This window comes from Sus scrofa, chromosome 8 (genome assembly GCF_054392235.1).
Source record: "Sus scrofa isolate SSC_HxYL_T2T_F1_AM1 chromosome 8, Sscrofa_HxYL_maternal_Yorkshire_Landrace_v2.0, whole genome shotgun sequence".
Lineage (NCBI taxonomy): Eukaryota > Metazoa > Chordata > Mammalia > Artiodactyla > Suidae > Sus > Sus scrofa.
Genome location: NC_139390.1, coordinates 51,496,876 through 51,518,221, shown reverse-complemented (window position 1 = coordinate 51,518,221; position 21,346 = coordinate 51,496,876). Strand labels below are relative to the sequence as shown.

Genomic DNA, 21,346 nt, shown 5'->3' with positions numbered 1-21,346 from the left:
TTTGTAGACTTTTTGATGATGGCAATTCTGGCTGGTGTAGGATGGTACCTCTTAGTAGTTTTGGTTTGCATTTCTCTAATAATAAGTGATGTTGAACAACTTTTAATGTGTTTTTTTGGGCCATTTGTGTGTCTTCTTTGGAGAATTGTCTGTTTAGATCTGTCCATTTTTTGATGTGGTTGTTTGTTTTTTGTTATTAAGCTGCAGAAGGTGTTTATAAATTTTGGAGATTAATCCCTTGTTAGTTGATTCATTTGCAATGATTTTCTCCCATTCTGTGGGTTGTCTTATTTAAGCAAATGACAACAAAGATATGACACTCCAAAACCTATGGGATGCAGCAAAAAAACGTTCTAAGAGGAAAGTTTATAGCAATACAAGTCCACCTCCGGAAACAAGAAAGTGCTCAAATAAAAAAGCTGACTATACATCTAAAGAAGCTTGAGAGAGAAGAACAGACAAGACCTAAAGTTAGTAGAAGGAAATAAATCATAAAGATCTTGGCAGAAATCAATGAAATAGAAGCAAAGAAAACCATAGAAAAGATCAATGAAACAAAAATCTAGTTCTTTGAAAAGAACAAGAAAATTGATAAACCCTTAGCCATACTTATCAAGGAAAAAAGAGAGAAGACTCAAATCAATAAAATTAGAAATGAAAAAGAAGAAGTAACAGCAGACATCACAGAAATACAAAGGATCATAAGAGACTACTATCTGCAACTATACGCCAATAAAATGGAAAACCTAGAAGAAATGGACAAATTCTTAGAAAAGTACAATATTCCAAGACTAAACCAAGAGGAAATAGAAAAGATGAATGGACCAATCACAAGAACTGAAAAATTGAAACTGTGATTAAAAAACTTCAAACAAACAAAAGTCCAGGTCCAGATGGCTTCACAGGTGAATTCTATCAAACATTTAGAGAAGAGCTAACACCTCTCCTTCTGAAACTATTCCAAAAACTTACAGAGGAAGGGATACTCCCAAACTCATTTTATAAGGCCACCATCACCCTGATACCAAAACCAGACAAAGATACCACAAAAAAAGAAAACTACAGGCCAATTTCACTGATAAACATCAAGGCAAAAATCCTCACCAAAATACTAGCAAACTGCATCCAACAATACATTAAAGGGATTGTACATCATGATCAAGTGGGATTTGTCCTAGGGATGCAAGGGTTCTTCAATATCCACAGATCAATCAGTGAGATACACCACATTAGCAAACTGAAAAATAAAAACCATATGATCCTCTCAATAGATGTGGAAAAAGCCTTTGACAAAATCCTACACACATTTCTGATAAAAACCCTTCAGAAAGTGGGCATAGTGGGAACCCACGTCAACATAATAAAGGCCATATATGACAAACCCAGAGCTAAATCATTCTCAATGGTTAAAAGCTGAAACAATTTCTGCTGAGATAGGAACAAGACAAGGATGTCTGCTCTCACCACTACTCTTCAACATAGTTTTGGAAGTCCTAGCCATGGCAATCAGAGAAGTAAAAGAGATAAAAGGAATCCAAATTGGAAAGGAAGAAGTAAAACTATCACTATTTGCAGATGACATGATACTATACCTAGAGAATCCTAAAGACTCTACCAGAAAACTGTTAGAACTCATCCATGAATTTAGCAAAGTCGCAGGATACAAAATTAATACTCAAAAATTGATGGCATTTCTATACACTAACAAGGAAAGAGCAGAAAGAGAAATTAGGGAAGCAGTCCCATTTGCCATCACATCCAAAAGAATAAAATACCTAGGAGTAAACCTAGCTAAAGAGCCAAAAGACCTGTACTCTGAAAACTATAAGCCACTGATGAAAGAAATCAAAGATGACACAAATAGATGGAAAGACATATAATGCTCTTGGATTGGAAGAGTTAATCTTATCAAAATGACTATACCACCTAAGGCAATCTATGGATTCAATGCAATCCCTATCAAATTACCAGGGACATTTTTCACAGAACTCGAACAAAATATTTTAAAGTTTGTTTGGAAGCACAAAAGACCCAGAATAGCCAAAGACATCCTGAAAAAGAAAAATGGAGCTGGAGGAATCAGGCTCCCGGACTTCAGACTATACTACAAAGCAACAATCATCAAAACCATATGGTACTGGCACAAAGACAGAAATATAGATCAGTGGAACAGGATAGAAAGCCCAGAATTCAACCCACGCACCTTCAGCCAACTAATCTATGACAAAGGAGCCAAGAATATACAATGGAGAAAGGACAGCTTGTTCATTTAGTGGTGCTGGGAAAACTGGACACCACATGGAAAAGAATGAAATGAGAACACTCCCTAACACCATACACAAAAATACTGGGAAAACTGGACACCACATGGAAAAGAATGAAATGAAAACACTCCCTAACACCATACACAAAAATAAACTCCAAATGGATTAAATACCTAGATATAAGACCAGACACTATCAAACTCTTAGAGGAAAACAGGCCAAACACTCTCTGACATGAATGGTAGCAACATCTTCTCAGATCCACTTCTTATAGTAATGTCAGTAAAAAACAAAAATAAATGAATAGGACCTAATTAGACTGAAAAGGTTCTGCACAGCAAAGGCACCACACCCTTCTAAATGCTTATCAGCTCCCAACAGGATTACGGCAATACTATCTCTGCTGGTCCTTCTAATTTGTATATCCCCTGTTCAAACTGTTCTCAATAGCCAGAATGATGCTACTGAAATGTAACATAGATGATGTTACTCCCCTGAGAAAAAGTGTTCCATGCTTTTTCAGCTCTCTCAGTGCAAAAATTGATGAATTAACTGATACCCCCAATGATGGTCTGTCTATCCCTGCTGCCTCCCTTTCTGTACTTCCAACTAAACTCCCCTTAATCAGTCTTCCTTGTCACACAGTTCCCCTTGGTATTTTTGACAATGCCAAGACCTCCTTATCTCAGGAAATTTGCAAATTTTTTTTTTTATCTCCAAAAACATGTTTTCCTGTCATGGTGCAGTGGAAATGAATCCAACTAGGAACCAAGAGATTGTGGGTTCGATCCCTGGCCTCATTCAGTGGGTTATGGATCCAGCGTTGCTGTGGCATAGGCCAGCAGCTGTAGCTCTGATTAGACCCCTAGCCTGGCAACCTCCATATGCTGTGGGTATGGCCCTAAAAGGACAAAAGAAAAAAAAAAATGTTTTCCCCAGATAGATGCTTGGATCATCCTCTCATCTTAGAGTTTTTCAGAAGTTATTTGTCATTGTAGACCTGTGTAAAACTGAAGACACTCACTCCAAACTGCTAGAACTTAATGGTATACTTTTTTCTATATAGAACTTACTGCTATTTATGTAACAATTAGTTTCCGAAAGGACACACTTTGTTTTCTGTTTTGTTCACGCTTCATACTCTTGTCACCTGGAAGAGTGTCTGGCACATAAAAGTGATCTATATAAATTTGTTGAAAGAATGAATGATTAAGTGAATGAATGAATGAATGGCAAAAGAGGAGAGAGAGAGAACAGCGGAGAGAGAACAGAGAGATTTTTTCATTGATACCAATGTGGAAAATGTAAGCCTACTTGCCTGTAATTATAAAACAATAACATATATTTACAGTCATTTATATTGAAATTTTAGTTTAAATGGACCCCAGGAGCTTGAAATTAAATCAGAACTGGAAAAAAAAAAACAGTTAATTGAAAAGGAGAGTGCAGAATTTAAACACAAAGGCTGGAAGGGTTAGGAAAAGAGATTTAGAACACAAAATATTACAAGTCCAATAGAACCATACATTGGGTTAGCTGGTTCAATAAATACACATTTGTCAATATGCATTTTTATGCTCAAAATATGACTCTAGAGTGAATGCCTACAACAAAATAAGTTATCTATATTTTACTGTTTATAAATTTTACCAAAATTTATTGACATTGTACAATTCTGCAGTTATGTATACTTCTGTATATAATTTTTACCAGAAACATAATATTTCAAAATTATTTTAGTATGAGACATTGAAACTTTTAGACAGAGTAAAACTATGCTTGAATATTAATCAAGAAGTTATAGAGTGCACAATTTCTGCTTAAGTACTTGAAAGCAAGCTAATTCTTCTGGGGTTGCCTGGTAACTAATAAAGGGTATGTCAAATTGAAAGACAGGTCTGACTGAAGCAGCTCCGAATAAATAACAGAATTGTTGTCAACTTTAGCCTCAGAGAAGCAAGGGAGAGCCCAATTCTAAGTTAAATTGAAAGAAGGACCATTGAATCATCTTTTTTGTTTTTTTAGGGAATTCTCTATTATTTGCCCTTAAACTTTTTTCTCACCAATAATTTATGATTAACATAGAGACATTAAAAACAAATTCTGAAGATATCATTCATTATCTGTTATAGTTAAGTGGAACAGCCCAAGGAAGGAATTTTTATTTATTTATGTATTTATTAATTAACCATTTATTTATAAATCCATATTCACAGATTGCATTGATTTCTTGGAAATATTTATATCCAGTAAGAATGATTAGAATTCTGATAAAATATTTGACATAAGTATTTTTTAAAGTGAGAATTGTGTTGCAGTGACTCCTGGCATTATGTACAACCAAACATTTTGACAAATTTTTAGTTGTAGTGATTGATATTTTATATCAGGCTGTTGATATAATACTTACAAATTTTTGTTTTATTTCCAGCAGGAAAAAAGTCAAGAAAGTTCAAGAGTCAAAGGTAAGGAATTGTTGTTTTAAGATCATAGTTTTATAATTTGTGTATGTATAGAAGGAAAAAAGTGATTTAATGCTACTACTGAAAATATAGTTAAAAATAAGAAAACAATGAGATTTAAAATTGTCAACATGATTTTAAAGCCACTGTGAACCCTTTGGGAATTCTCCAAGGCCACTGAAGATTTTTATCAAGCTTTCCTTTCTTCATACAGTGCTTTTCAAAACTTCAACCCAATTTTCTGTATATTCTCTGAGTTATTCCAATTGAATTCCTCCACCAACCATTGCCCATAATAGTTGGTGTTGTGTCACACCTGTGATTTAGTAGATGAACCTTTTCAAAATATGTTTCATGGAGAATTAACTGTTGAGTCACTGCTGTCTCACTTTTTCTCTGAAAAAAGTAAATAAATATATGTATTTGTATATTAAAAGCTTTTGCATGGCATGGTCAATCCTAGTTAGACATAGAAAGGCTTTATTCCCCATAAAGACAAGTGTTGAAGTCTTTGCATTGAAATAATAAATTACTCTAAGTGTATTGTAATCATTTAACAAAATATTTCATTAATGTGTACTCCTGCTGATCATACTGATCGAAATTCACAGTTTTTTCCAGAGTTAATCCTTTGGCCTCTCCATTCTTCTTCGACATTTTGAGCATCCTTGCCCATCTGTCCCTTCCCAAAGTTGTCCTAGTCCCAAGCTTAGTTATGGAGCAAAGCACAGATGCTCTGTTTCATTCCATCCTTTTAGCATAAGAAAAAAAAAAAAATATATATATATATTAGAGTTTTTTAGAATTCCACACAAGTAAATTTAAAAATATAACTGTGGAGAAGTTGCAAAGGTTACCTGTACTCCTGAAATGAAGGTAGGGTAGTTACACTTCTGAGGGTCACTGGCTTGATGACACCAATCTTGCTTATTATAATAAGTCGAAACACAATGACATAATCTTCTCTGTACCTTTTCCTACAATCGAATTACGTATTTTTTTGGTTTGCTCATCTGTATGTGTCTTTATTACTGAAGGATATGAAAAAACATACTTTTAAAAATTCTGCTAAGTATATTTTATTCAAATGACTTAGGTTGTAAGACTGCCCTTCCAGGAATTACCAAACTGTATCTTTTTCAGCAAACTGAAGTATGGCTTGTTAGTTTTATATATGAGATGATTACACTTATTTATCCTCAGAACATTTTTATGAACTCCAAATTTTTCACTTCTGTACAGAAACTGTTCTGTGTGATCTTCATTTAAAAAACATATGCATTATGGAGTTCCCGTCGTGGCTCAGTGGTTAACGAATCTGACTAGGAACCATGAGGTTGTGGGTTCGATCCCTGGTCTTGCCTTGCTTAGTGGGTTAAGGGTCCGGCATTGCCTTGAGCTCTGGTGTAGGTTGCAGACACTGCTCCTATCCCATGTTGCTGTGGCTCTGGCTTAGGCTGGCGGCTACAGCTCTGATTAGACCCGTAGCCTGGGAACCTCCATATGCTGTGGGAGCAGCCCTAGAAAAGGCAAAAAAAAAAAATGCATTGTAAATATACTGAGTGCACATCTTTCTTTGCGTGAAGGGGCCCAGTGTTTCAGACTAATCTTCAATCATATTTATAATTCTGCTATAGTTGAAATAAGATTAGTATAGCTGTCTTTTTTATGCTTCATTACCTTGAGGTACATAAATTATATCATCTGAAATAATAGAAAATATGTTTTTTAACTACTGTCTGGGAACATGTTTTCTTTTATAATGTAATAAAAATTTCAAGACAGTGCCTGCCACTTCTTTCATTCTTATTGGCTGACGGACACATGGTACAGAACCCTCACATAATGTCTTTTAGACTACTGAATTGTAAGTAAATCAGAGATATACAGTTACCCCAGAATGTGTTGCCTAGCTCTGCTTAGAGAAACTCGACATTTTATCTTGAATATTTATGACAATCATCTTGCAATATTATCTTACTTGAAATTATGAATGGTCATTTAAAATATTTTAAACCAATATTAAGAAAAATTGGGGTCATGCAAGCAGTAGGTTACCCATTATTAGATAACAAAAACTCAGAAAAATTACATGTTGCACACTTCTTGGTGATGAATAATTGAAATGTTAGCTATGTCCTCACTTAATTTTAGTAACCAATTCTCAGCTAGTAATTCTGTGGACTTCCACTGTAATCGATAATCTTATTTTCCAGAACTCTTTTATTACATTGTCAAGAATGTATACAGTCCTGTGAAATCAGATTGTTATCATTATACAACTACAGATGTGATAAATTCATTTGAGTAATAAAAAAAAAGAATGTATACAGAGTGAGTCTTTAATTTTCTAATTTCCTACATTTGGTGACTATTTCTGCTTGAAACAGCAAACCTATCCTCATGATACCAGTGGCCTGAAATTATATGAATTCAGAAGCACTGCAATGAAAATTAATCCCTCTTCTACAGAATTATATACACTGAAATGTTTGGAAACTTGCAATTCTGTTGCCAACTGATTATTTGACACTTGTACATGCTCTTATTCTTATTCATGCTGTAATGTTATTTTGATTTAATGTAAAAATCCATATTTATACATATTTTAAAATTCTATTTTGTGGAATTAAACTGACATAATGAATTTCAGTTCAGCAGTTAGCATGCTATTGGAGTCTCAAGTCATTTTCATCTTTGTATTGCCTACTGTTAAACGAGACAAAGGCTAATCTCTATTTAGTACACAGTTCTGAAGTTTACAATTGTTTAAGATATCCTTCCATAAAGCTACATTAAAGATTTTAAGAGATATGAAAATCACAGCACACTTTTAAAAGAAGGAGCAACTAACTATTTAGGAAGCCATATTTCACACTGTTCTCCAGTAACATTCATACAAGTTAAAATAGAGCATTAATGTATTTAAAATCCATTGAAATTTTTATAAATATTATTGAGAAATAATTTTCTTTGAAGAATAGTTCTATCATAAGTATCACCATGAGTCAATTATCATCTGCCAATATTCTCAAGGGAGTATTTTAATTTGTGATTATTTTATTTATGTATATTTTAGAACATCTCTCTAGAGTCCTCAGTAATAAAATGGTAACAGTCTTAGGAAAATTTAAATAAGACTTGCTTTAGAAATAACTTACAGTTCTCTCAGCTTCACTGAATTTTCACTTTTCCAAAAGGATTTGACTTTACAACCAGAGGGATAAAATCACTTTGGCCAGTTTGCACATGGTTATGCTATGGCATGTTCCTCAGGATTGGATTTACACTTGTTCTGTCAATAAAAGAATGTTTGTCCATTCACCAAAAAGTCCAGCTGCTTTTATTGCCCAGTTTTCCCCTCTTTTCTTCTCAAATGGATATTCTTATTTATTCCCATTCAGAAGTGATAAAAATAAAGTATATTCCTCTTTCACCATTCCTATTCATATTTTTATGAAGTCTCTGCATTTGGGGAACACTGAGGACTAAAGTCATTTCCCTAGTAATTACTCACATGTTACTTTATTATCTTAAGTATCTAATAGATGTCAGACACTGCATTGAGATTTTTACATATGTTATCTCATTTAAATTTCCAAACACATATTATTAGATAAGATTTAGCATCCAAATATGTCTGCCTTTTGAGAAATCACATCCAAAGTGAATAATCCAGATCGATGTTATCTTTTTTGTTCTGCTTTAAAGGGATAATATTTTATTTAACCAATAACCAGTTATAAAGTAGGTTAATTTAGCAAACTGTTAATAGCAATGTTTTTTATGCTTTCATGGATTTTATATATATATATGTATATATATATATATGAATTGCATTATTTATGCATTATTTTTCTTTTATGTCATACTTGCAATTATTTTTCCTATTTCCAATTTATATAAAAACTGTTCAGTGCTTTGTAACTTTAAGAAAAAAATAGATTGTGGTAAATGCAGCATGGTAATATTCTAAGGGACATATGTGAAAATTATGCCAGCTTGTTCACTAAATACTTATGATCTTTGACAAGTAACTTAACCCCTCCAGGATTAATTGATTTTCTGTGGTAAATATTAGCATAACATACTCTGTGATAACAAAAGTCATTTACATGTCTGAAATTCTAAGGTTTATACTTCTACAAAGACATTGGACAATACTATTATGATAAACACTTAGTCTTCAAAATTATAATTCTTAGGTTCTACATGGCAAATATGTCATATACATGTTGTGTATAAAGAAAAGATAAGCTGCACAATTGTTTTCCCATGGTACACACATTCTTACATCTATTGAACAATAAAAAATATTATGTCAAGACCATGTTTGATCAAATTAAAAAAATGTGTTAGGGACAATTAATGGTATCAAAGAACTATGAAGTCTGCAATTGTTACACACACAAATGCATGTATAAGCTATTTTCTATTTATTTTTATTCACATTCTTCTTTATTTCCTACATCATGGAATTGGCAACTGAGAACACAAAACATAATCTGATAGACACAGAATGTATGTGTGTATATATATATATATATATGCATATATGCATATTACATATATTCCCAAATATGTGTATAATATATATGTATATATATCCTAAGGTTGTCTCACTTCATCAAGGCCAGGTAGCTAGTCAGAAACAGTAACTGACCTTCAAATTCTTATTCATAAAAGCCAATGGATATTAACAAATGATTAACAAATGAAAATGTATTAAATTGAAAGATGATAATTCATATATATGATGAGACCTTTATGTTTTATCTAATTGCTGCATTTATTTATGTTTAGGAAATAAAATATAGCCAGCATAATAAGTAATAGCTAAAATGAAGATCTTAACATTAAATGAAATTCATATTCACTATATTTTTAATAAATTAGAGCATTATACATTATAAGTGATAGGTTTCTTAACATTCATTTTATTTTTCTTTTTTTTATTACTCAATTACAACCTGTCTCATTTGGAAACCATAAGTTTTTCAAAGTCTGTGAGTCAGTATCTGTTCTGCAAAGAAGTTCATTGTGTCCTTTTTTTTAGATTCCACATGTAAGTGACAGCATTTGATGTTGGTGTCACACTCTCTGACTGACTTCACTGAGCATGATAATTTCTAGGTCCATCCATGTTCCTTCAAATGCCACTATTTCTTTCCTTTTAATGGCTGAGTAATATTCCCTTGTGTATATGTACCACATCTTTTTTATCCACTCCTCTGTCAATGGACATTTAGGTTGTTTCTGTGTCTTGGCTGTTGTATAGAGTGCTGCAATGAACAGTGGAATACATGTATCTTTTTGAATCATGGTTTTCTCTGGATAGATGCCCTGGAGTGGGATTGCTGGATCAAATGGTAATTCTATTTGTAGTTTTCTGAGGAAACTCCATACTGTTTTTAACAGTGGTTGCACAAATTTCCATTCCCACCAGCAGTGTATGAGGAATCCCTTTTCTCCACACCCTCCCTATTGTTTGTAGACTTTTGGATGATGGCCATTCTAGCCAGGGTAAGGTGCTACCTCATAGTAGTTTTGATTTGCATTTCTCTAATGATGAGTGACATTGAGCATCTTTTCATGTGTTTTTTGGCCATCTGTATGTCTTCTTTGGAGAACTGTCTGTTTAGATTGTCTATTTTTTATGGGGTTGTTTGTTTTTTGTTATTAAGCTGCAGAAGGTGTTTATAAATTTTGGAGATTAGTCCCTTGTCAGTCACTTCATTTGCAAATATTTTCTCCCATTCTGTGAGTTGTATTTTCATTTTGTTTAGGGTTTCCTTTGCCGTGCAGAAACTTTTGTTTAACTAAGTCCCATTTGTTTATTTTTGTTTTTATTTTCATTACTCTGGGAAGTGGATCTGAGAAGATATTACTATGGTTTATGTTGGAGAGTGTTTGACCTGTGTTTTCCTCTAAGAGTTTGATAGTATCTAGTTTTTTATTTAGGTCTTTAATCTATTTTGAATTTATTTTTGTGTATGGTGTTAGGAAGTGTTCTAATTTCATTCTTTTACATGTGGCTGTCCAGTTTTCCCAGCACCACTTATTGAAGGGGCTATCTTTTCTCCATTGTATATTCTTGCCTCCTTTGTCATAGATTAGTTGAATGTAGGTGCATGGGTTTAACATTCATTTTAGAAAACTGTTGCTGAGACAAATAATTATTTGTAGAATTTATAAAAACTGTGTTTTTGCCTACCATAGTCAATAGTTATAATCCTTAGAAAAGTCCATGTACCTAAAAGACAAGAAAACTCACCTCCAGAAAATATAAAATAAAGGATTGAAAAGTTTGTTTACTTGTTTTTGGAAAACAACAGTGCTGATTAGACAAGTGTACTTGTCTGGTTAGACAAGTGTACTTATAGCAGACTTACGATAGTAATTCTTAAAAAAAAAAATTAATGTTATAAAAGAATGTAAAGAAACAATTGTTTTACAAATATTTTACATCATAACAATTGCATTGTATCAGAGCAATTCTATTTGCATTCTATTTGTTTTCTTTTCTTTCTTTCTTTTTAAGGGCCATACCTGCAGCATATGGAGGTTCCCAGGCTAGGGGTAAAATCAGAGCTGTAGCCACTGGCCTTGCCATAGCCATTGCAATGTGGGATCCAAGCTGCATCTGCAACCTACACCACAGCTCATGGCAATGCCCTATACTAAACCCACTGACCAAGGCCAAGGATTTAACCTGTGTCCTCAAGTATGTTAGTCAGATTCATTTCTGCTGAGCCACGACAGGAACTCTGCTGTTTGTCTTCTTAAAATGCACTTTTGCAATTAAATAGGGGCAAAATATATTCTTATGTTATTGATAACCTTGCCACAAAATATCAATGTCATATATGCACAATTTAATAGTGTATGATTGGCAATTCTTTAATTACTAATATTATAAGCACCTCAAATATTTCAGTCAATTTCATTTTATACCTGACTTAATAAGTATACATTGATTATTTAGTAATAACTCAATTAAAATATATTCTGCAATTACTATTGCACATTGCCAGATTTTTCTGATTTAATTAGCTGAAATCTGTTTCATTTCCAATCTTTCATAATTAGAAAAGTGACCATATCTTTTTCTGTCAGTTTTTGAAGCAAAAATGATTACACATAGGTGCCAATTCTGAAAGCCATTTATACGCATGAGAGTAATTATTACTTTGACAAAGTTTCAAATACATAACTATTTAATTTATAATGTATAATTCCATAGAAGAAAAATAAATGGGGAATATATTCACTCCAAATAGTCTAAAAGATGACCTCAAATGTCCTCCAAATAACTTTCAAGTCATAAAGCTTTCATTGGAAGTCATAACTTTTCTCTGGGAATTAAGATAACATTCAACCTCCATTCTTTAAAAATTCTTTTAAACAGCTTGGTCCAATTTTGGATGATCTTGATGCATGTCCTCCTGCCATAGCAAACAGGAAGACAAACATCCTTCCCTCCCTAATGATGCTATTATCATCAACCAGAAGAGGTTTCAAAAAGTATCTGATTGTGTTTCTCATTTATGCCAAGAAGAGCTCCATTTATATTATGCCAACCACATCATCATTCCCTATCCATTCTGCATACATTTTGTAGTTTTCAGAAGGATACCAATAAATCATTTCATACAATGTGTCATTTATCTTGGTTTCAGATTGATGAATTTTGCAGCTCACTTTGCCCACGAGGAGGCAGTGCTATCGAAAAGAAATCAAGACATCATAGGTTTGATAACATTTGGAGAACAACCCCAAACAACAGGGTTTAATTTTTTTCTAATAAATCATGATTTAATGCTTGCTGCAAGGACTATCAAATGAAAACTGTTCAGGCTTTGCTTTACATAGTTTTCAATTATTATTTTTTCTTTGCACACTGACATCCCAACCCGGATCTTTCTTTCAATCATCAATAAAAAATAACTTTATTCTACACTTTTAACAGAACTCAAATCTTTCCTAAAAGAAGATGTTTAAGAAATTCCACAAGCTCGCTCCTGAAATAGTTGAGTGTTGTGTTGCAAGAAATATCAAGCAATATTAACGCAAATGTCTATGATGGCTTCATTTATTTTAGCTTGAAACAGTAACTTCACTTACTTTAAATCTTGTAAAGGTTAAGTTTTATGAAAGAGTGGTTCTTGAAATAACCACATGAAATTACACTTTTTTTGCAAAAAAAAAAAAAAACTCTTCCAATGAAAATTTACATGATCTATCAGTTTTTCCTTTTTGCTTTATCTCCCCTGGCCCTTTAAATATGAAATTTGACATTATTAAATAAACTATATTTATCTTGGCTTTTAAAAGTATGTATTTCTTCCCTTATACACAAGGTCTTAACCTTGGGTTCAAGACCTTAACCCGAATATGTAGTTATATCTAAGTATTTTGGAAGTTGTTTGAATTTTTTGAATTGTGAAGGATATATTTTTATATAAAGAAGATTTATAACTCTATAAGTGATATTACATTCTAAGAAGCTAAGTGGACATACATTTCTTTGTGATGGTTAGTTAATTTGAAGTCTTACCTAGTAAGTTAAAGACCAAGCAATTTCCCTTTTAAATATCTATAAGCTGCATTTTATAGTTTTTGCTCCTTACATGGATAATAATAATTACCTACATAAAAAGATTTAAATGTTTTCTAATGGAAAATAATGTGTATTACTCTACTAAACAATATCATTGTTTTTTACATCAATACATGAATTCTTTATCCATTGCACATTGCAAAATCAGGAAGAACTCTGGTCAAATATGCATTATAATATTGCAAGATTTTTTACAGAATCCTTTAGTGATGCTTGCTTTTGCTTTATTAAGCATTTCCATAGCATTTGACCAAGAATCTCTCAGACCCATGAGCCACCTTTCGGGAAAAGGCTATTGATATCATTCATAGCACTAGAGTTAGAAAACCCACATTCAAGGAACACTGATTTATACAACACTTTTCAGGGTAGATCATAAGGTTTAGACTCAGCATACTTAAACTCAATTATTTATTCTCCAACTTAAGTACACAATCTCCTTTTCTCACCTTTAATATAAATATGTTATACCACAGATTATAGTGTTAAGGATTAAATGAGGTAAAGCATTGTACCCTTTTGAATGGAATGAAAATCTCTTGGTGTAGATGAGGTCTTATTTCAATGTAATTTGAAATGTCTAAATCAATTTTTTACATTCCTTTTTTAAAATATTAGTTTCCATCAGTAAGTACAGTAAGACCTATACTAATAAATTCTTTTTGCACCAGGGGATTTTCTATTTACAATCCACAATTGGGACTAACTATTTGTTTATCCTACTTTGTCCCTATCACTAGGATAGATTAGTACAACCCTCAAAATGTGTGTTAGATTCTTTGGTATAGAAAGGCCAGAATTCTGTGCAAGCATGGAGGTCTGGTGAGATGTTTACATGTGTGTGTCTGGGTGGGGGCGGGGGGCGGTGAGGAATGGACTTTTGAAAAAAATTCTCCTTTTATTTTCTAGAGGAACAGGGAGGAATAAGAGAAGTGAAGAATGAGGGAGATTAACCCAAGTCATGGAGCATTCATAAATTACACATATTTAAATATTAATGTGAGGCTGATGAGAAGCAAAGGAGAAAGCATTAAAGGTACAGAATGGGATGGATTCATAGAGTAACTTAAAACTAGGAAAGTACCTGTAGCAGATTTGATGGCAAGAATAATATGAGGGTGATGAGACTTCCTAGGCTAGACAGAAGGCTGATATTGATTAACAGGTACAGCATTGAGAAATACTAGTAACAACCTAAGCAATTTTCCAGTTTGACAAGCTGCAAGTTGTTCTTCCATTTTCTGAAGTTATTGTTCCATGTTTCAAACCTGAGAACTGCATGATGATCATGAAATCAGTTTCATTTGGTGGTTTAGCACCAGGCACTAGAAACAGAGTAAATTTATTTTTTTAATATAAATTTTGTTAGGGTATAGGTGATTTAACAATTTTATGTTAGTTTCATAAATATTTTATTTGTTATTTTTAGCACATATTTTTTATTTTTGTTTTTTATTTTTTAAAGTATTGTTGATATACAATATTGTGCCAATTTCTGCTGCATATCATAGTAGCCCAATCATACATATATATGCATTCTTTTTCTCGTGTTATCTTCCATCACGTTCTATCCCAAGAGACAGCATGTAGTTCCCGGTGCTGTACAGTAGGACCTCATTGCTAATCCTTTCTAAATATGATAGTTTGCGTCTATCAACCCCAAACTCCCCATCCATCCCACTTTCTCCATCCTCCTCTTTGGCAACCACAAGTCTGTTCTCTATTTCTGTGTGTTTGTTTCTATTCTGTAGATAGGTTAATTTGTACTATATTTTAGATCCTGTATATAAATGATATGATAATGGTGTTTGCCTTTCCCTTTCTGACTTATTTCATTTAGTATGAGAATCTCTGGTTGCATCCATGTTGCTGCAAGTGGCATTATGTTATTATTCGTTTATGGCTGAGTAGTATTCTATTATATATATGTACCACATCTTCTTAATCCATTCATCTGTCAGTGGACATTAAGGTTGTTTCCATAGAGTAAGTTTTGATACTGGACTCACCACTAAATTCTTGTGTGACTATGGAAAATTTTCTGACCTTAGTGTACTAATGTCCCCATCAGTAATATGTGAGTAGTGATGGCTCCTTCTAGATAAGTTTGTTTTGATTATTGTTATTAAAAACACAGCACACTTATCAGGAGCAGTCTGGGAGTAGCACTCAATAAACCTTTATAATTGCCTCTACCACCACCACCACCACCACCACCACCGTGACATTACCATTCAGAGAGTAATTTTTTTTTTTTTGGCTATCCTCTAGGGTGCAGGTGAATATAGAATAAAGCATCTACTGGCCTTCCCTATTGATAGCCTCTCTTTGCTGTTTCGTGGAAGGGTAGATGTTACTGAGTTTGCTTCTAAGGTAAAATAATTATATAAACATGCAGCCAAGAGATAGATGCACATAAAAACACTTACATAATATCTTTTCACATCACAATCTTTTTGCCTTTTTGTATTTTTGTTTGTTTGTTTTTGTTTTTTAGGGCCACACCTGTGGCACATGGAAGTTCCCAGGCTAGGGTTTGAATTGGAGCTACTGCTGCTGACTCACGCCACAGCCACAGCAACACCAGATCTGAGCTGTGTCTGCGACCTACACCAGAGCTCACAAAAATGCTGGATCCTTAACCCACTGAGTGAAGCCAGGTATCTAACCCACATTCTCATGGATACCAGTCAGATTTGTTTTCCCTGAGCCATGACAGGAACTCCCTCACTCCATAATCTTAATTGATGTGTGGTCATTTAAAAAGTCAAACAAATTCAGGAATTTAAAAAGAATGATTATAGTAATTCATAGTTTCTGTGTAGTTAGTAAGTGCCAGGCCCTAGGTAAGGTGTTTTGGTTGCTTTATCTTGATTTACATGTATGTATATATGAATAGTTAACATTCAGGAGTACTTCTTTATTGCCAGGTCTTCTGTTAAGTGCTTTTCACATATTATCCTATATAGCCCTCAGAAGAATATTACATACTAACAAGAGAGTACATTTTACTGGCAATCTATGTATCTAAAAATGACTATCATTTACATTTTGAGAATTCAGAAATTTTTATATGTGCATCTATTTCTCCAAAAACCTTTCAATACTCTTCTTTTGGAAATGTTCATGTATATCCTTGTTTATCAAAAATTTGTGGAGGCTTTGCAGTGGAAAATGTCAATTGGTTCACTCAGAAACCATATTAAACATCAATTAGCACACTTTCTTTTTATAGATTTTTTACAGAGTCTTGCAAATAAAAAGCTACATTTCCCAAATTCCCTTGCAGTTAGCCTTCTGGATATATTTAGTTTTCTTCCATCAGATTCATGAAATCATGACCCTTTATGAAATTCTTGTTCAAAAATGGGCACAGTTTGGGAGAAAGAAATTTTCTATTCACAGATAATGGCATAGGCAGTGTAATTTTGAACCCAGTAGCATGATTTTGGTAGGTCATAGCTTCCTTAAGTAGTTGGTCCTGATGATGGCAAAGGCAGTAACCCTTTGATATTTCAGTTCTATGATGGGTTTTAGAAACTATTTCTAACAGCTTAGTGTACAATCCTCTGCTTCAGTCCTATGAGCTGTTTTCTATATCCTTTCATAAATATCTTTAACTTTTAACTTCAATTAAATTACTGCAGATTCTATTGTCTATAAGAAAGAGCCTTGACCAATCCATCAGTCTGTTACCTGAACAAAACAAAACAAAACAAACAAGCACAACCTAAAATTTGAGAATTATGTTTGATTTGGCAGACAAAGCTGAGGACTGAAGCTCAGGAGACAACCTCTCAGATAGCACTGAGGAATTCTCCAAAGAGGTGAGAGAAGAAGCAGGATATATAGGAGTTTTTTGTTTGTTTTGTTTAACTTTTTTTTTCCTTATTTATCTTCATTTTAAAATTTTTCTTAGAGTTGATTTACAAGGTTGTGATGATTTAGCAAAAAGACAAAAAAAAAAAAAAAAAAAAAGGGAGTTCCCGTCGTGGCGCAGTGGTTAGCGAATCCGACTAGGAACCATGAGGTTGCGGGTTCGATCCCTGCCCTTGCTCAGTGGGTTAACGATCCGGCGTTGCCGTGAGCTGTGGTGTAGGTTGCAGACGCGGCTCGGATCCCGCGTTGCAGTGGCTCTGGTGTAGGCGGGTGGCTACAGCTCCGATTCAACCCCTAACCTGGGAACCTCCATATGCCGTGGGAACGGCCCAAAGAAATAGCAAAAAGACAAAAAAAAAAAAAAAACAAAAAAAAAACAAAAAACAAGGTTGTGATGATTTTGAACTACAACAAAGTGATTCAGTTATACATGTACAGACATTCATTCTCTTTCAGATTTTTTTCCCACATAGATGATCACAGAATATTGGGTCGAGTTCCCTGTGCTATACAGCAGGTCCCTGTTGGCCATCATTCCATATACCTCAGTGTGGATATGATAATCCCAAATTCTCCAGTCCATCCCTCCTCCCCCACTGTCACATTTGGTACCCATAAGTTTTATGAAGTCTGTGAGACTGTTGATTCTGTTTCTGTTTTGCAAATGAGTTCTTTTTTTTTTTTTTTTAGATTTCACATATGAGTGCTATCATATGATGTTTGCCTTTTTTCTTTTTTGCTTTTTAAGTCTGCACCTGTGGCATATGGAGGTTCCCAGGCTAGGGGTCAAATCAAAACTGTAGCTACTGGCCTATGCCACAGCCACAACAACATAGGATCTGAGCCGCCTCTGCAACCTACACCGTAGGTTGTAGCAATGCCGGATCCTTAACCCACTGAGTGATGCTGGGATTCGAATCTGCACCCTCATCCTCATGAATACTATTCAGATTTGTTATTGATGAGCCACAACAGGAATGCCCTGATATTTGTCTTTCACTGACTAATTTCACTTAGAATGATAATCTCCAGGAATTTTTGCTAAAAAACAAACAAACAAACTCCCAGGTAGGCAGAACATGAAAAAAATTACTGCTGATTAAAGAAAACCAGACACCTAATGTTAATGAATTTAGTTTTTCGATGTATGGGAAGATGCGAGAGTGTACCATCACTGAAATCATTTTTTGATGTGCACCTTGGCTAGTGATGCTTTCTCATCCTGAGTCTCCTCGGGGTGCACAGTTGTGCAGCCACTGATGTCTTGATGTTGGGCATCTTGTTTTCATGCTGAGTATCCTCAGAAATCACCATCCACTTGAACAGCTGTGATGTAACGGCTTGATGGCTGCAACATCTTTGCTTACTGATATGCCAGGCAATAATTTTCTTTTCTTTTTTTTTTTCTTTTAGGGCCACACCCGTGGCATAAGATATGGAGGTTCCCAGGCTAAGGGTCTAATCGGAGCTATAGCTGCTGGCCTACGGCAGAGCCACAGCAATCCCAGATCTGAGCTGCATCTGTGACCTATACCACAGCTCACAGCAACGCCGGATCCTTAACCCACCAAGTGAGTCCCAGGATCGAACCCGCAACCTCATGGTTTCTAGTCAGGTTCTTTTACACTGGAACTCCAACAATTTTCACTGACTAGTCTGTTCTAGGACTACAACTGGGGATCTGGTATGGAAAAAGTAAGTAGCCAAGAGATTTTCAGAGGTCTGTTTACTAGATCCTTGGGAAGGACTCCAGGAGTGAACCTATATGCAAAGATGATGCAAGCGATGAAAGCCAGGAAGCACAGGTTGTTAAAATAAAATGGAAGAGCAGACATATATATTGGATTGGCAAATGGAAACCAGGTGATCCTATGTGGCTGGCAAGCACAACAGTAGGGAATTCTCAATCCAAACATAATGATGGTTCATACAGTGGTGGTTTTGCGTTGAGCATCAACTGTGTACCACAACAAGCTCTGGATCTGCAGACACAGTAGTGGGCACAAAAGGATAAATAACCTGTCTTCCTGGATCTCAGACTGCAGTTCCTAGGAAATCTGCCATTGCCACAGGATAGTTGCTATTTTCCAAAACAAAGACCTTCTAAATCCCATAAAAACACAAGCATACAGTGAAAGTATAAACTCTATCCCTGAGAGTTAAAACTATGCTACCTCCAAATCACCTCCCTCATCAAGCCTTCCAGTCTTACAGGAGGAATCGAAATTGCTTCTGCAACATATACATGTCTTAATCTTGCCCCCAAAGCTCTTCCCAGTGGTTCTGTATCATGGGAATTAAAATATAATTTGCATGATGTAATTCTCATGAGTCCATAGAAAGAAAGGACCCTATGTTATGTCTTGGCTTTCTTTGGTCTTCATCATTTTATTTCTCAGGGAAATGAGGCAGCAATGATTTGATAAGACTACTTAGAATACACAGGCTTGAGAATTCATTCTTGAGGTACCATCAGTTTTCTGGATTTTCTACGTGGCATCTCTGCTTCTCTTTTATGCAAATATATCTTCACGCAAAAGCACTGATAGAACATTATTATCATACTATAATGTTTAATAAAAAATGTTTTAAGGGGAGTTCCCATCATGGCGCAGCGGAAACCAATTCAACTAGGAACCAGGAGGTGCAGGTTCGATCCCCGGCCTTGCTCAGTGGGTTAAGGATCCAGCATTGCCGTGAGCTGTGGTGTAGATTGCAGATGTGGCTTGGATCTGGCATTGTTGTGGCTGTGGCGTAGGCCAGCATCTATAGATCCAATTAGACCCCTAGCCTGGGAACCTCCATATGCCGAGGGTGCGGCCCTAAAAAGACAAAGAAAAAAAAGATGTTTTAAGATTTTCCTTAAAAAAAAAATCTTAGTATCTGAATTCCATTGTGGCTCAGCAGGTTAAGAACACAACTAGTGTCCGTGGAGATGTGGGTTCTGTCCCTGGCCTTGCTCACATTGGGTTATGCATCCAGTGTTCTGTAATCTGTGGCATAAGTTGCAGATGCAGCTCGCATTCGACCCCTAGTCTGGGAACTTCCGTATGCTACAGGTGCTGCCCTAAAAAGGAAAAAAAATCTTAGTGTGGAGGATCTTATATAAATTATATGTAATATTAATATACACATATACTAATATCTAATAATATATGATACATGATAGCACACAATATTAGAAATTATAGGATCTATGTGACAGATCATATAATATGATTTATGTAAACAATATATAATTAGTACAATCACAATATTATGTTATCACAGATGTGATTTGTTTTGTTTGTGAATTTTGTTGTGTTAAATTAATTAATTAAAAGGAGAGTTAATATATATCAATCACTTACCATTCCCCACGTATTTATTCATATATTTATTTCTTTAGCTTACAAAATCAATTGAAAAGCCCTAAAAGTAGATATAAGCTATGTGTAACGAAAATGAGTCTTGAAAATTAAATAACTCATGCAAAATTATATGGCTAATAAATGTTTGCAGCTTCATTTAAAATAAACTTATTGCTTTTACTTAGATTGCTATTCTCAGTTATCCTTAAGTATCCTATTGCATGTGTAATATAGTAAAATCTCTATTTTCTGGATAAGTCTAAATATAATAATGTGTTGGAGTTCCTTTCATGGTTCAGTGGTAACAACCCAACTAGTATCCATGAGGATGTGGGCCCAACCCCTGGCCTTGCTCAGTGGGTTAAGGATCTGGCGTTTCCGTGAGCTGTGGTGTAGGTCACAGACACTACTAGGATCTGGTGTTGCTGTGGCTGTGGCATAGGATGGCAGCTACAGCTCAGACTTGACCCCCTAGCCTGGAAACTTCCGTATGCCATTGATGCAGCCCTAAAGTGAACAAAAATAAATAAATAATGTGCTCATTGTTTAAAACTGCATAGTAATCAATATAAATTACATTGTGTCCACTGTGAAATGGAAAAGTCCTATCTCCTCAAAATTTGAACAAATAGGTGAATTATTTAAATGTCAGAATCCTATTGCCTATGAAACATGAATAAAAAATGTGAATAGGTTGAACTAGTTAGATGGGAAGACAACTTATAGTTTTATCATAATATTTAAAAAAATTGTTCTGTGATATAAACAAGT

General features: G+C 34.5%; 1 protein-coding gene across 4 annotated transcripts in view; it reads left to right on the top strand.

Moving 5' to 3' along the window:
• FSTL5 (follistatin like 5) overlaps positions 1-21,346 on the top strand; it is a 788,412-nt gene that overhangs the window by 136,236 nt on the left and 630,830 nt on the right. For 2 of the 4 annotated variants that reach the window (XM_021101310.2, XM_021101308.2), the window contains exon 3: positions 4,699-4,729. In XM_021101310.2, the coding sequence (XP_020956969.1) occupies positions 4,699-4,729 (31 nt within the window). Of the gene's footprint in view, positions 1-4,695; positions 4,730-21,346 lie in introns of all 4 variants that reach the window. The other 2 variants (XM_021101309.2, XM_021101307.2) reach the window with 1 other exon arrangement.